At 38.9% G+C, this 17001-nt stretch overlaps 1 protein-coding gene across 13 annotated transcripts in view; it reads left to right on the forward strand.

The window, feature by feature from the left end:
- Positions 1 to 266: 266 nt before the first annotated feature.
- Positions 267 to 17001, forward strand: part of auts2 (AUTS2, activator of transcription and developmental regulator) — a 346673-nt gene continuing 329938 nt past the window's right edge. For 7 of the 13 annotated variants that reach the window (XM_023342129.1, XM_023342139.1, XM_023342137.1 and 4 more), the window contains exons 1-2: positions 268 to 629; positions 3796 to 4469. In XM_023342129.1, the coding sequence (XP_023197897.1) occupies positions 4182 to 4469 (288 nt within the window). In that variant the 5' untranslated portion in view covers positions 268 to 629; positions 3796 to 4181. Of the gene's footprint in view, positions 630 to 702; positions 1096 to 3795; positions 4470 to 17001 lie in introns of those variants that run through there. The other 6 variants (XM_023342134.1, XM_023342133.1, XM_023342141.1 and 3 more) reach the window with 4 other exon arrangements.

Consider the following 17001-nt stretch of genomic DNA (forward strand, 5'->3'; position numbering starts at 1 on the left):
CATTCTGTTTTGATAAAAAATAAAACGCATATACATACTTATATACATAAAAGGCTAAATGCACATCACTTAAAAAGTGAAAGAGAAGTTCACAAAGTAATTGTAAAAGAAATGGTACCATTCTAATATAGCAAAATAAATTATTTTCATACACATTACTACAAACCTTTATTGTTTTATTTACAATTACTTCTACCTATTTTTCATTTTTGACAGATACAGATAGCAAATACACATTTATCCGACGCTACACAGCCTTCTATCTACTACATCCCATTAGAAACTCTGACTGTGCCGCCAGGTACACGGTGTTGTCGGCGTTCTCTTCTAAATAATGACCCGACGTGTGTCCAGAGGCAGCACTATTTGCGCCGAGGAGGAAGCGCTCAGCCTGTAAAGCGGCACTGCGGCATCGCCAGTATCACTGCGCCCCGGTCTCCCTTCTCCGGGATCCTGAAGCTCGGATCTAGGGAGAGGAGGAGGAGGAGGAGGTGCCCTCTGGTTTTCCTTTGCGGGGATTTATTTCGCCAGCTCCAAACCTTCTTGTGCGTTATCTATTTTTTCCCCCCCTCCTCTTCTGACCAAGAGGCCTTCAACTTGTCCGGACGGTCCCTTCCTCACTCGCAAGGGTTTGCATTTCTTGGTTTTGCATGACGTGTCTTGGAGCTCTTAAAGAAAAAAAAAAAAAAAAAAAAAAAAAAGAGGCTTGCTTTTGTTGTGGGTTCTTATAGTGGAAAATGAGGCTTGGAGAGAGAGAGAGAGGGAGCGCGAGCCGGAGCAGGAGGCAGTGCCAGTCCGCTGCTGCTGCCGCCGCTGTGGGCTGGACTGTGTTCCAGAGCCAGAGATCTGTACTGACAGCACAGGCGGACAAAATGGGACTGTGAGCGAAGACGAGGCAAAGAGTCTCCACTGAGGAGGAAAAGCCAGGGAGAGTGCTGGAACACAGTTTGTTTCAAATAAGCAATAGCATGGGAGTTGTGTGTGCAGTGTGCGCGTGTCACCAGATGAGTGTCGGCACGAGGCTTCAGGGTTAAATGCATAGTTTTTTTTAAAAAAAGAAGACGACAAAAAGCAAACGGTGACGTTACAGTAAAGGTGTTTTTACTTTAATGTTTTTAATGTTGTTTTTTTCCCCCTTCAGATTGGCATAACTGCATGAACTGTGTCCTGAAATGATCCCTACATCTATAAATGCTTGCATGGTGGCTTAGTGGATGTGCCTTTGTTTTGGATTTTTGTTTTTCTTTAATGTTAAAACTGAACATTTTCCACTTTGGAGGGTGTAGCAGAGTGTGTGTGCATGTGCTGCAGAATTCCAGATGAGCTCCATTGCATTGTCTCCTTGGACACACTGGCTGTCATGTAAAGTTGGGAATGATGGTTGACTGAGACAAATCAGTTCTGGTTTGTCTGATGATGCAGAAAGACGTGTCTCCTCTTTGTTCCAACCTATTGCTTTGAGGGACTCTTCAGAAAAAGCTCTAAGTTTGTGGGTTAAGTTTTCTTATGCTCCTTTATGTCTGAGTGATGTAATGGGTCAAAATTGTTATTTTTGGATGTGTTAAGTAGCTGGTGGTTTGTTATAGGACAATGGCAGAGTGATTTTATGGGGATTTGTTACTACCCTCTTGGCTAAATTCTTGAGATGGATGCAAAATAGGCCTGCAAGCTGTTGAATGTTGCAGAGTAATCTTATAAAGCATCCAAATGCCTTCAGTGTCAGACAGTGGAGGTATGCACTGGTGAGTGGTGTGGTTCAGTGCAGAATGACATCACTAAAGAGTCATTGCATTTGTCTGGATTTCCTTTCTGTTTGATAGTTTTTTTTTCATTGCTAGATGACAGAAATATAGCAAAAGTGTTCATTCGGTGTGTGCTTTCTATATTTTGTTATGGTTTTTGGTCAACACCAATGCAAATGTGATTTCAAACTGCTGATAAGTTAATGTTTGGGGTGGAGGTGCACAGATCACCAATCTTTAAAAATACCTGACTGGCCGATTTCGATTCTCGTATCGATTTTCCTGTCTGAAAAATCGCTAAATTGCTCATTTTGCAACAGTGGGGTGACTATTGTTTCACAAGTAGATGAGATCGGTGGATATTATTGGTTTCTCATGCAAGTATCATCTGATCTGTTCGCGGATCACCTAAAATTAAGAAAATTTGGGCTAATTTATTGCTGAGGAACTTAAATTTTTGAGGTTTACATTTGATACTAAAATTCTTATTTTTAGAAATTTCTTTGGAAGTTTCAAAGCCTTCATGGCACAATACAGAACACTGATCCAAATAATGAATTAGGCACAAAATTTAACGTTAAATTCTAGTTCTGCATCTAATTTAGTATACTTTTATAGTATGCTATGTTGGTTAATTGATCAACCTGGCCCATCAGATAGTGAGTCTGCAGTCAGGCTTCTTAACAGACATGCGGCTTGCAGCTTTCCAATAGCAATTTTAGCAGCTTTATTTTACTTAGAGTGACTGGTGCTGCTTGTTAATTTTTTCACATCTTCCAGAACGAAATTAATCTTTCGGCCACCAAACGTGTGGAAATCTCACCAGCAATGAGCAGCAACAGGTTCGGGAGGGAGCAGTGCTCGGTTTTTGTGTGGTCCACAGAGCAGGAGAGAGTTCACAGTCACATAATGCTTTATTTAGGGTTTAATTAAAAAGGTTTTTAATCATAGTTATATTTTTAGCAGTTTTGAAGCCATTAGTCTTCCTAAAGAAGACTAATCACTAATGCTCCTCCATAGCATTTCACACCTTTAGAGGAGCATCTAAATCTTTTTTGTTTTCAACAATGTTCCTCATCAGAAATACAAACCTCTTTCACAAAATGCTTAGAGCCTAGATGTAGTATTAGTGTCTTCTTTTGAAAAGATAAAAGGCATTGGTGGGTTAAAGTCAACCTGTGGCTGCTGCGCATCTAAGACTTCAAGTAAGATCCAACTTTGCTAGCTCATTCGATTCAGTTAATCTTAAAAGTAAATCCCAAACAGAAACTAAAAGTTCTAGAAACTCACTAATACATGTCTGTTTTGACAGGTAAATGCTAGAAGATATTCACACACAATTACCATATTTATTCCTGTTTTTAAAATGCATATTTGGAGATGTCTTACACATTTTATGAGTACCACTCCACAGGAAAAAAGACCCAAACTCATGTAGCATTTTTCTAGTCCTACTGACCTCACAAAACACTTATGTTCTATGACACTCATCCACCAAGCCAATCTTTCAAACCTTCATACACCGAATTGTTGCCTTTAAATGTCATGCCTTTCAAGAAAACATGTACACGTGGTGCGGAACGCTAGAATCAAACCCCCAACCTTCTGACTGCCATACAGCTACTCTCCTGACTCTACCGAGTACCGCTCCACGCTTCCTTTTGTTCTGCCGGCTTGGTCTTTGAAAGCTTGTGTGTGTGTGTGCAGGATATCGATGGGCTGATTAGTGATTTATGAATGACCAGAGGCAGCTTCCATCTCATCTTTGTGTGTAGATAAGCGGAGTGTTCTGTGAATGAGGCAACAGTTTAGCATCCAGTTTGGTAAAGGTTGCGGACAGTTACAATCTCTATTCCGAGCTCAAAGACCCGGTTGTGTAAGAACCCAGAGTTTACTCACCAGATGTGATTCTAGCTGTCCTCATAAAACATTCATACTGCGTTGTGCACAGTAGCATGCAGCATCCTCTACAACAATAATTGTTGACCTTTGCAGAGTGAACATGTGCAAATGCATGCTCTCTCTCTCACTTTTTCTGTCTTGATTTTTGCAGGTGTGTGGTTGCCGTCCCTAGGCCAGAGATGTCAGTCGGGGAAGGAAAATGTGGCAGCACCTGTTCACCTTACTCTGGAGGGATACGTTCACTGAACAGACATTTGCTTTAACTTGAAGAGGCCCTCCTTTGATGGAATTGGGAGCTTGGTGATGGCATGATGGATTTGATGGACTGCCTTTGGGAATCTTCAAGTGGAACCCAGCTTGATTGAGTGACTTAATGCAGTTTGGAATTTCCTCTAAAAGTCTTTATCTCTTGGATATTACCCATTTGCATTGGATCTAACCGACTGACAACACCTTCTGGGATATTGTGGAAGTTCTCCTCCAGAGGCTTTTCACTCAAGGGTTTGAGTCTTTCTAGAGCGGTGGGTTTTTACTTGGATGTTCGCCATGAAAGACGTGGACGGACCTCGATCTAGCAACCAGCAGAAAAAGAGGAAGTCAAGATCGGAGAGGGATCGGGAGAGGAGATCGAACGGGATAAGGAGCAACCACGTCAAAGGCTCGGTGTTTCGCCTCTCCTCCGACTCCGAGCGGGAGGCGGAACGGGAGCCTTCCTCATCCCGGCCTCGACCTCCGCGGAGGAAGCGAAAGGAGTCTACTTCGGCTGAGGAGGACATCATTGATGGCTTCTCCATCACAGGCTTTGTCACCCTGGAGGCTCTAGAGGTGAGTCACTGACTTTTTAAAATTTGTTTTATCTTTGCCTTTAAATTGAACCTAGGACCCTTTAATTTTCAAGATAAGGTTTGCCTGTGTACTTGGAAGTCCCAGCGTGTTGGCTTCTCTCTGCATATTTGGCTGCTCTGTGAGCTGGTGTTGAGCAGATGTTGCTTTAAATGCACTGCTGTAGCCAGAGATTACTATCTGTGTCACAAAAAAGGGCTGCTATTGTTGCTGAATGTACTGCTCTGGGTATGCTTTCACAACTTCTCCAGCTGATAAGGAGCTGTGCAGCTATGGCAGCAGTGAGTCTTTGTGCACTTCGAAGAGAAAAAGCAATTTGATCCACACTACGACAATTTATTCTGAGAGGGAGTGATTTATTGTATGCTGGCTATCCATTTTCCTCGATATCCAAACGCAGCCAAGGCTGTGTTCCAGAGGTCTGAATTATGACTTGTAAAGCACAACTGTTACATTTTTCTATTATAAATATGTGATGGCCAAGGGAGCAATGTTTTATTAAGACACCGGGACTCCAAAAGCCACTAGAGCATCTCGAGTATTTCTTTGGGTGTGGAATCTGAAAATTGTACAAGCTATTTTCAAATATATCGGTTGTTTTGGTGATAAACTATGATGCCATCTTATACTGTATGTCAGATTGGTTAATCTGCTCACTGCACAGGTAAATTGTATCTGGGGACTGTAGAAGAGGGCTAGTATTTTTAGCCCTCTATGTGTGCCAGTTTTTGCTGTGATAGTACCAATAAGACTTTTCTTGGACGATACGATGTTTTTGAAAATTACGACTGATTCTGATTTTTTTGATAAAAAAAAAATCAAAGATTATCCTAATTTAGCTATTTTAGCTATTTCTAGATTAATTATGTAATTATGCTGATTTTTATGGGGACATGTTTACTAGAAGACACTTGGGGTGCATTCACACCAGTCCTGTTTAGTCCGCTTTAATCATACTCTAGTTTGTTTGACTAGAAAGTCTGGTTTGTTTGTGGAGGTGTGAATGTGTAATCAAACTCTGATGTAGACCAAAAGAATTATCTCAGGTCTGCCTGCAGACTTTAGGCCTTGACTCGGTTGATGTGAACTCTGGTGCGGTTTGAATGCATATGTCAATACTAAAAGGATCGGAGATCACTTCAAAAGCAGGAAGTGGACCATAGCACAGGGCATTCTGGGTAACTACAACTAAAACAAATGCGCATCTCTTGGGCTAGTGCTTGTCCTCCGCTCATATTCAGCTGAGCATTGAAGAGTGTTTGCTTGGCTCATTTGCTAACGACAAAAAGCAATCCTGCTAAAATCTGACTGCACTCCATTTTTGTTTATGTTTTATGAAGAAGGAAGTTGCTCTTAGTTTCTTGATGAGAGGTTTTCTTATCATTTTCTTCAGTGGTTCTTGGTGCAGCGCCACCAGAGGCGAGATGCTAGACAGGTTGCTCAAGGGCAGTGGTCCCCAAACTACGGCCCGCGGGCCAGATGCGGCCTGCCTCCACATTTGGTCCGGCCCCCTGAACAATACCAGAGTATTTTCATATATGTGCATTTTTCTTTGATAAGTTGGACTTTTGCAATAAAATAAATGTTCCTTAGTAATGAACTTTATTTATTATTAACTACTAGTTAGTAACTATTTTATACATGCGTATAATTGACCCTAACCCTTTTTTTATGTGGAGAACCCAGTGTTATTTGGTTATTATTTATTTCATAAATAGTGTTATTTCCTGACTTTTGTTCTCTGAAGAATCCAGAAAAGGTTATTTGATTGTGCTTTCTGAAAAACAATACATTTTTATGTTTAGCACTCTTACAATCGTCACACTTTTTCTGTTACAAACTGACCCCGGCCCCCCATCAGAGAAGGGACAAGTTATGTGGCCCTCACAGGAGAAAGTTTGGGGACCCCTGCTCAAGGGGTTTGGTTCTTTTACTAAAGTAAGCACAAAATGAAAGCAAATAAGCTGGGAAGCCTTTAAGTTGTGTACAATAAGTGATTTCTTTCTGTTCCAGTAGTGTTGGAACCTAATTACTTCTTTCAAAATTTAGATGAACAGACGTTGAACCAGACATCTTCAGTCTGCAGGTCAGACTAGCATGAGCTACTTGAGTTTGTGAAGTACGGTCTTAGTTTAGCAAGTGACTTGTTAAAGAAACAAAAAGACAAAACCAATGGTTACTTGGTAACATGTTCAGTGATGCTGAAACTAAGCAGACATAAAGGGGAGATGGTTGGTGAACTTGTTCATGTCTGTAGTTATGTTCCATATTTTGTTAAAGGGAAATTTGGTTGCAAAAAGAAGCCAATTGAACTGCACCGGTGTGTCTGTGATTATGTGTTGGAGGCTGAGAGCTCTCATTAGGTTGTATTAAATTCAGAGTAACATAATGTGTAACTGGATGTTGTCCCAGAAACCTTGACATCTTGCCCTAATCTTATGCTTGAAGGGGCAGCAGGTGGTCGTACCCCGTCTACTGATTTGTTCTTCAGCGGAAAAGGTTTCTTTAGTCTATTTATAGATACTGTCTGAGTTTTTTATGGTTTCACCATTCTAAGTAGTATATTATGATTGTGCCTCAGATTTTTTTTTATTCATACATAGCACAGGGACTATATAGCTTTTGTTGCTTGTGTTACATAAGCAGACAGACCATAAGCACTTGTGACTACAATATGAGGTAGTCACCCTGGTTGTCTGTTATTGTCATACTCACCACCTGCTTCAGCTTGAATCTCTCTCTGCTGCAGAAAATGGAGCAGAGAGGAACAGCAATGGTGTCATCGTAACCCGGCTCAGAGGTCCATAATAAACTGGGAAAGAGACTTTAAAAACACATTTAACCAAGTTAAGGTTAAAACAAAAGTTTCTAATATGAAGTGTAAAATTAGTGCTGTGTGGTGTAATTGAGTGGAGTGATCTTCAAGTGTGCATCTGCAAAATAAAGATGGATCTGGCCAGGAGTGACTGAGGAAGAACTGGTTAAAGCCACAATTGTTGAGAATGGGCTTTAGTAAAGAGGTCTGCTAGGAGTTGGCAGCTTCTGAAAAAAGAAGCTCACATCCTGGACCAATATCACATCAGATGATTTGACTGGTCCAATGTCTCATTAGACTGCAAATGAGAAAAAAATAAATTCCTCCCACAAGAACCCCCCCCAATTTGAGATTGCTTAAATTTTAATAGAGTATCACGATGAAATTTATCATGATAAATTTCTTATCATGACAAGAATTTTGATTTATTGTTGTCACAATAAATTCCATAATATGATTATATGCAGTTACTGTGAGCAATTTAGTGATACAAATCACACTTATTTATGTGAAAATAACTAATGGTTTTTAATTATCACTTTCATCGTTATCACCATAGTACCACAAAGTATCAGGATAAAACTTTACGTTCATGTCATCCACCCACTATAGAGAGTAGAAAACAAAACTTCTTGTGGATAATGTCTTCAGCTGGAATCAGCCTCTTCTAATTCCCACTGTGCTCATTTATTCTGAGTTTATCACTTCATCCCACATTCATCCCTTAAAGATGAGTAATAATAAATGAACTATGGATTATTTGAAAAGCCCTACACTAGGGAAAAACAATCTTTCCCTCAGAAATACTCTACGATGTATTCACAACCATCTAAACAACCTGCTTTTTGATCATGACTCTAAAGGATCAGTGAAACACTGCATTTTTGAAGATCACAAGAATATAATTTGTGGAAAAAGATTATTTTAGCTCAACATAAAGTAATGATCAAGGCCACTTAAATAAATCCTTTGTAGAAGTAACTAAAATATTAAAGAAAAGTCAGAATCGAGTTTTCATACACAAAATAAAGAAATGGATTACAGAAAAATGTGGACTATGGGTTAATGGACAATTTAATCTTTCAACTGAGATCAAAAACAGGGCACAGTGACGGGTGTCTTTTTGTAATTCTTTTGCAGAAACATTTTCATCAAGAAAACACCTTAGCAGCAGCTTATTTGAGCATTTGTAGCTCCCTGGTGTGTGTGTGTGTTCAGCTGAGAGAGATTTCCATTCCTCTGTATTAATGCATATTGAGGTACATTTGCCTATTAAAATTTGTCAGTTATAAGTGTTTTTAGAGACGGGCTCAAATATCTGCATTTTAGCTATCTACTCTAAACTGTTTGAATCATATTTACTTTGTAAAACACAGAATACTGATTGAATTTGAAGCAAAAGAAAAGAGAAATTTGGGGAAAAAAAGATTTCATATCTGAATACTGGATACTATGACAAAATATCAATGAAATGGATCATTAAAAATTGTGTCTGAAGGAAGAGAAATGTTTTCTTTTATAAGGCTGTGAAAATCCTCCACTTGTATTTTTCTGTTCATGACATTTTTGTTTTCCTTCCTCTGACACACAGCCAGGATTTGGTGTATTCTATTTACCTTCCAGCTTCGATTTAATGTCTGCTGCCCCAAACAATTATTAGCTCTGAAATCCAGTTTCACACCAATCTGTCTCACGGACGCACACAGACGGCGGAATTATGAGGGATTCCACCTGAAATAAGGTGGAGATTACTGGGGTTATGTTGAGTGTGTGTGCGTGGGGAGGATTTTGATGACTCAAAATGTGAAATTAATTGATAACTTGCTATACCGGATTGGCTCTTCACACTGAGAGTTAAAAGGGACAAGACACCAGTTAGAGATCCACCAATCAACTATGGAGAGACCAAGCGATCAATTTTTTCATTGATTTCCTGTGACTCGGGATCATTAGGGGTGTAACGATACATAAAACTTTCAAGACAAGACGAAAAGTCATATGGAGTTCACGATAACAAGACGGGACAAGATTGTAATAATTCTTGTAGAGAAAAATTAAAAGATAAAATTTATGTTGCTAAAAATGTCTTTGCATTTTTATAAGTTTTGCCACAAGCTCAACAACCTGATGTCTTTGTATTTCTGATTTCTTGATATTCTTCAGGCCATAGGACAGTTCGTACAACATTCCCCAGTTGAAACTGAAAGCGAACGCTGTGATTGTGATGTAGTTGAACGTACCCTGTTCAATATACGTAGTTATAGTGATGCTATCAACTTCCATTATTGTCTGAACAACAAATAATTTAAGAGTAGTTGGGGTAGCTTTTTTACAACTTCACCAGGAAAATTGTAACCTCGTGCTTTCTCGCAAACTAATATTCGCGAGATAGCGGTCGCCTCCATGAGAAATATCGCGTTGTCTCTTGTACGACAAGCTCTTGCTACAATCCGCATGATCTGTACTTCAAATGTTGAAAAATTTGATTTTGTTTTTCTGCTTTTCATTAAATGCATCAAAACGAAGAAGTCCTAACATTGTGGATGTACTATGATGCATTTTTGAGTTTAGCAAAAACATAAAGGTCAGTGACAACTGCTTTGATGGATTGATGGAGATAAATCTGTTATCCCTGGATTTTCTGTTAGATTATAAACTAAGACCTTGACTAAAGAAGATGGCAGATTCTTTTGTCTGCATTCCTAAAAGAAAAAAAATGGAATCAATCGAAGTCAGAATCCTCATGTCAGACCTGAAAGTAGACCGGAAATCACTATCGAGTAATAAAGAGCGTTGCTCTCACACAGCTCTGTACGGACGATTGGTTTCCATTTAATAATGTGGCATTTTCTGCTCTGTGCTGTTCAGGGGATGATTCTGTCAGCATGCCAGCTTTTTCGAAACAATTGATATGTCTGGCGCAGCCCCAGAAGTCTGCTGGGTGGAGGTTCTAAAGACAGGTAGTGAGAAACACACCGATTAATATTGCACAGCAAGAAACAAGCTAATGGTAAATCAAATGCATTGGCAGAATAGAAAAAAAAAACTGGACAATTTGTTAAGCTTTGTTTCACAAATCAAAGCAGGTTGGACAAGAACTTGCTCATGGAGCTGGTTTTATAGGACAGTTCCTGTTGGACCATGCTGCCGTCACAGATATTTGTGTCCGCTTAATGGATCCACTCTTTCAGCCTTTTTATTTTTCCATCTACTAGAGATTTGTGTGTTCAGAAAAGACGTATAATTTGTTTGTGCATGTTCCTTTTTAATTCCAGTAATGGGTTTGCTATAAATTTTATATGACCTCAAAGAAACAAACGTATTGCTGTGCTTCCTGGCCGTAAAAACGTCATAACTCCTTGATGAAGCAGATCGACTTGTTCTGGTGCTGTTCCCTCTCGGTGTGCAGTAGTTTAACAGGCTCAGGATGTCTTTTATTGGGAAATGAGCTGACTCTGGGGTTCTTTATAAACTCTGTACATTCAGCATTCTGTTTGTGGATTGGATCTCTTTAGCTGATAGTGTACCACAGTGTTATTCGGCTGATTGAGAACTTTGTTGGCTCAAATGCGGGGGATATATGTATTCCACGTGATGGAGCTTTGTCCTATATAAGCAGATGAAACACAAGACAAAGAAATGTCCTGTTGCTTTATGGCTCTGCTTAAATAAATTGACTTTAAGTAGAACAGACGCAAACAAACACTAAGTTTTAAAAGGGGAAATTATTTCAAGCGCCACTTTGTTGCCTAATTAGCATGGTCTGGTTTTGTAATTAGTGAACATGTTGTCCCATTTTTCTCAGCACTGCTTGCTCATCAGGCGTTTTATGTGACCTTGTGTAGTTTTAATATACAGTAGCTAAAAAAAACTTTCCCTACATGCTCCCCTTTGTTAAAATTTGTATCCTAGTCTTTACATTTAAGTGAGAGACTTGGTAATAAAGCTGATGCTAGAAAAAAATATCCAGATTCTCTTTAAAATGTGATCTTAACTCACACGTTGCACAAAATAAACTCATTACGTTCTGGATGCCAGATCCTAGTTCTGGATCTTCTTGATGTTTTTATCACAAAATGGAATCAGAACATTGAATTTACTGGTTAGGTGTGGTCACGAGCTGCATTTCCATTGCAAATGTGCATGAAGTTTGTCAAGACACAATTTTGCAATTGCTGTTTCCATTTCAAAAATAAACAAATCTTGAATGGCTAAAAAAAAAACACTTTATCCAAATGCCGAAATGTTCTATTGAATCACAAGACTCTTTTTTTTTTTTTTTTTTTTTTTTCATAGGTGGCCAACTTTCTCACAAAACAGGTGGTGAGAAGTTTAACAATATAAAAGTAAGACTAAATATTAACTTCTGCACTAGCATCAAAATGGTTTACAGCATGAACTACAGCATATTGTAATATATTTAGCTTATGTAAACTAACAAAATGGGCAGTTTTAATCATTTTTAGAGGGAGTCTTATGAATCTGCAGATGTTCACTATTCAAAGATGGCTGCAGACCCTAACCTCCACAGACTACTGTACCTTATTGCTATTGAAATTTGCCGACATAAAGACCTGGTTTGGTCAAGATCTCTTTCTCCATCCCTGTAGAAGAATAAAACTGTAATGTTCTAAAAAACACAGAATAAAATGAAAAGGGGGAGTCCTCTCTACTTTATTTTGATGCTGCTTTTAAAGTTTTTGGTGGTGTAAAATATAGTTCTGCACTTCAGTTCCGCACAGAAATGTTGCACAGGATCGTTTTCGATTGGTACCCATACATAGTGACATTTTCAATACAAATGCATGTGCTTTACAGCCCTTCTGTGCAAATTTGGATATTTTAACCTCTGTTAAGAAATTTATTCTAGTATGATTGCCAATAGCAGTCATTGAGTCCAGGGCATTTTATTTCATATTTAATCTCTGAGTTTCTTTTGGCAGGTTTTTGTACAATAAATATTTGATGAATATGAATATTTGTCGAGGCTGAATCTGAAGTAGATCCAAGGCTGGTGTCGAACTCAGATTTTTCTTGATTAATTTCTCCCATTGTTAAACATTTTGAGAAATATTTTTCCTTCTTTTTTTTTTTTTTTACTCCATTGCTTAACTGCACATCTCGTAATGATACAGTTTCTCCGCCATGATCCTCGTAGACTTGTGGCAACACATCACACTTTGAGTCACCATCTGCTTCTAGTCATATAATCAATGTTGGTGATACACATTAATCACTGTTGCATAGGTTTGCGGAACTACTTCACTTTGAATATACATCCCTAAGGAACATTGAAAGTAAAGCTGCTTTTTTCCATGTGGTTCTTCATGGAGATGCACTGATCAGACATTTCAGGTTCTGGGTTCAAATCCCAGTTTGGGGTCTTTATGCACGGAGTTTACTGCCTTTCATCAAATAACCGTTGGAAATGGACAAACTCCCCACTCCTGTGATACTGCAGTTACAGACAATGGAGACATGGATTTTCTGTAAGAGCTACAAATAACAGAACTCTTCTTTGCTGCCCTCTGGATAAATTTAATATTTAACCGTCTCAACAATAAAATGTTACAACAGTGATTTCTTAAATAAAAAAACTGCCTACTGTACAGAGCTGTCTGACAACAGAACTGAAAAAATTATATGAAATAAAATTCTCCAGGTCATTGGGCGGAGGGGTCCAAAAATGAAACCCAACGGACAAGAAGTGAAATATTTCTCCTTTTTCTGTTTTATAAGACACATTACAGTTTACTATATTTTTTAAACATCTGAAAACAAAATCTGTGCCATATGATGATATCTCTTGACTTCCGTCAACAGCTTCAAAATTGGACACATTTGGGAGGAAAAAAGCTTTAATTTGCCGCTAAGTGTGAGACTGCTGAACTATTTATTATAACTATACAGGAGCCATAAGGAACCTTTCTGTGATGGATCATTAACTTTATGGTAATAATTTATATCAGAACCAGAGGCAGCATTGCACACAGTGTGGGTTATAGTGCGAGGGAGAAGGAGAGGAATTGGTGATAAACAGCAACACTGTGTAACTCACACAGTGTTGCTGTCAGCAGAACCTGGCAGTTCTAATGCACGGTGCAGCTGCTGATCGGAAATGTATCAGACTTGTAGCTTCCGACCATCCAGTCACCGATCGGGGCCGGTAAAGCATTAAAAGAGTATGCTTCTGATCACCATATAGCATAACCACAGACAACTATCAGCCTCCTGACACCGAGGCTTTCAGCTGGAGCTTGCCAGTATCCACCAATCCTGCTCAGCACCTCTTCCCCTGAGCAATCCTACAGCTGGAAGGAATGTAGTTGCAGTCCGAGTTGTGTTCAGTGTTTGGAAGTACTAAATTCTTCCTTAACTACTTGAAAGTTAAATAATGTGTTCTGAACACACCGGGGTGCACGTGTGTACCAGAGAATGTTTTTATGTACATCATTTGAGTGTGACATCTTGTATTGCTGATAAAGGGGATGCCTAATTTAAATGGCACTCTTATAGAAGTAGGAATGAGAATTTTGATTGTTTGAGCATGTGTAGAGCTTCAAAGTAATAGAAGTGTGGAATAACTTAGTGTGTTTGCTGAAGGATTTTGTGATTATTTATATTTATAATATATTATAATATATAATTTATATTATATAATATATTATTTATATTCCATATTCAAACAAGAATATGCAAATTATTCTTGTTTGACGTGATAGGCCAATTTGAATTGACAAGGCAGAATCTGAAGGTTTATATGATGGGGTAATGGATGAGTTGCCATTTTGGAAGCTGCTGCTTTGTGTGAAGACTTGAGGAAAATAAATGTATAGTTGTTGGTCCAGTCTAGTTAAAGTGGCCGCTCATCTTTTCCACAAGACACCTCTCTATCCATCCATCGATTATCCAACACTTTGTTCCTTGTGGAGTCACGATGGGTGCTGGTGCCTATCTCCAGCATTTATGTAACAACTAGTCAGGTCTTATTCTATCTAATTGGTATCCCTCAACTTCATGTACCAGAGCTCCTTCTTCTCTCCCCATTGAGGTGACATTTCATACCCCAAAACCAACAAAGCCTCTGGGATTAGAAAGCTTCTCAGCCTTCTGTTCAGGTCGAGGTGGTGGATCCACAAAGGGGACAATTAATAGACGTTATTTTAAGCTGAATTTGATTTAAGTATTGTTGATATAAACAATCTAGTATGACTTTCTTTGCTTTAGAGCTCGAGCATGCTCCGTTTTTTTAGACTTGATTCTGTTGGTTGTGTCTTTCATTAAGTGTGTTTTGTAAATGGGAGGTTTGCACAGCGAATCAAAAGGTGCTCTTATGTAAATGCCAGCAGGATCTTTGTTGATTTAGCACTTCTCATGGTGTGTGTTATGTGAAGGACACACACACACACATTTTCCCTTGCTTGAATTACCACACTCTCTCTAGCAAAGCCGGGTCTTACGATGGATTTAGTTGTGCCAGTTAATAGCAAGGTATCAGCCGTAGAGTAGAGGCAGTGTGAGCAAGCAACCCACAGGTTATCCATATGGGTCTTATCACTCAGCAAGCAGACCCAATGATAAGCTATTATGTTTTTCCACAATAGTCTGCTCTGTTTTCTCTTGTTTGTCTAGTTACCCCGCAGCACATGCTTGAACAACCCAAGGCTCCCAATTAAATAGACTGACTGTGTTAGTGATGTTTAAGAATTTGCTGGTATATCCACTGGATTTTGAAGCTTGCTAGTAGTTGAGTACTTGGAGTGTTTCTCTGTATGGCTGTTCTCTGACATTTTTTCCACACAAAAAAATAAATCGTTTGTCATTTTTACAGTTAAGGCTAGAATCGTCTTGTGTACATTATCCACACAGCAAGGTGATTGTTAGCAACAAGAGAAAATGAAAAACGTGATATTGTTTTTTTTTTCTCTCTCTGTCTCTCCCTGTCTGCATTTGCTTAGATGTGCAACGTTACCAAACGACTTCATTCTGAGAGGAAATGACTCCTGCTTCACTCGCAGGCACATGTGCTAATATATTTAAACAAAAGTGTTGCTAAAACCCACAGTGGAGAGGTCAGAATAGAGTATTTAATTCAAAGTAATTTGTTTTCTGCTGTAAATCTCTGACCAAAGATGTAACAACCAGCTCTCTGTGTTGCAGTTTTCTGCTGTATTGAAATGTTTGCATGTTTACAGTCGACCTGCAAAGCAGAAATATGACGGTAGAAAATGTCATATTTTATATTAGTTGTTTGTACAGATACTTTGACTACAGCTCATAACTGATAGCTCTGAATGTTATTGTAAGCTTAGTCAAAGTGAAAATTTCTGTTCCTTCACAACAACCAACTGACTTAGATTAAATATATGATAGTACTGGACTGCTAAAATGAATGAAACAGTACCGAATTGGTGGAATCTGTTCACCTTTTCCTATATCTGCTAGTCCAGGCGCTTCTTTAAAAGTTACCACTTGAATTAGCCACCAACCATTCAGTTATGCTAAAAATGGCCTATTTCAAGCGTTTTTTGCTTCTGTAACAACTTCCACACCAAAGTGTGTTATTGTTTGCTTGGGCGTGCTTTGTTCACAGATCAGGCAAAAAAGATTATTTTTGGAGTATGACTGGCTGATCATCAGCCAGAGCCTATCAAACATACTAAACTCCAATGGTTAGCCAAATAGTTGAACTATTTTCCTCTATTTCATTGATACATTTAAAAAACAAACACACACACATGAGCACAATGCAGTGTGTCTACACTACAGTGTTCGCAGTCACTAATCGCATTTCTTTTGTCTTTTAGACAGGATAGTCTACCATGGATGCCCAGCTTTCAGGCCCTCACCGCTGGATAAATGGGCCTGTAAATGCAGCTCTGAGAAAAGAGAGCTTTCTGTTGATATTGCTGGCTCCTGCAGCTGTTTGTCAACTGCTCTTCGGTGTCTGCAGGGCTATCATCATCGCGATTCCCCCTCAGGGACCCGAGCTTCAGTCTGGCCCTTGAGTCTGTGTATTTTTAAGATGGTCGATCCCCATCTCTTTTCCTCCTCTGAGTGGCCTTTCCCCCAGTAGGACTCCTGTGAAATGAAGCATTGATTGCCCCTGTGCAGACAGAGCATAATACATAATGATATTGCCCTGCTTCCCACCTTTCTCTTTTAAAGGTTAGAGAAACCATCATGGCCAATTTAGCTGGCATTAGACACTTAGATTGCCTCAGAAAATAACAGTTTTCCTCATATATATATATATATATATATATATATATATATATATATATATATTCTTTGCTCTGGTAGTAAAGTTTAAAGATGATCAAACGATAGTTTTTTTTCCTGAGGGCAACCAAATGGAGGAAAATGTAGTGTTTGTTGTGTTGTTGCTTAGAAATGCTGCAAAGAGCGCTAGTTTCTAACTGAAGCTGTTTATGTTAAGCATCTGAATCAAAATATTTTCAGAAATGTGTTGTAATGGTGTCTTAGAAAGACTTAAAGATGTATCATTATCACCTTAAACACTAACTTATTATACTCCAATTTCTTTTGGTTTCATGTTTGCCCATGCTAATCGTGTTTGCTCCTGCTAAAGGTACTAGCTCTAGCTAATATAGTAAACAGTAGTTTACAGGTCTATCAGATCTGTTTCAACAGATATCTCGTGTGTAATGGCACATGAAAACTTTAAGGCAGCTTTCC

This window comes from Xiphophorus maculatus, chromosome 11, assembly GCF_002775205.1.
Source record: "Xiphophorus maculatus strain JP 163 A chromosome 11, X_maculatus-5.0-male, whole genome shotgun sequence".
Classification (NCBI taxonomy): Eukaryota; Metazoa; Chordata; class Actinopteri; order Cyprinodontiformes; family Poeciliidae; genus Xiphophorus; species Xiphophorus maculatus.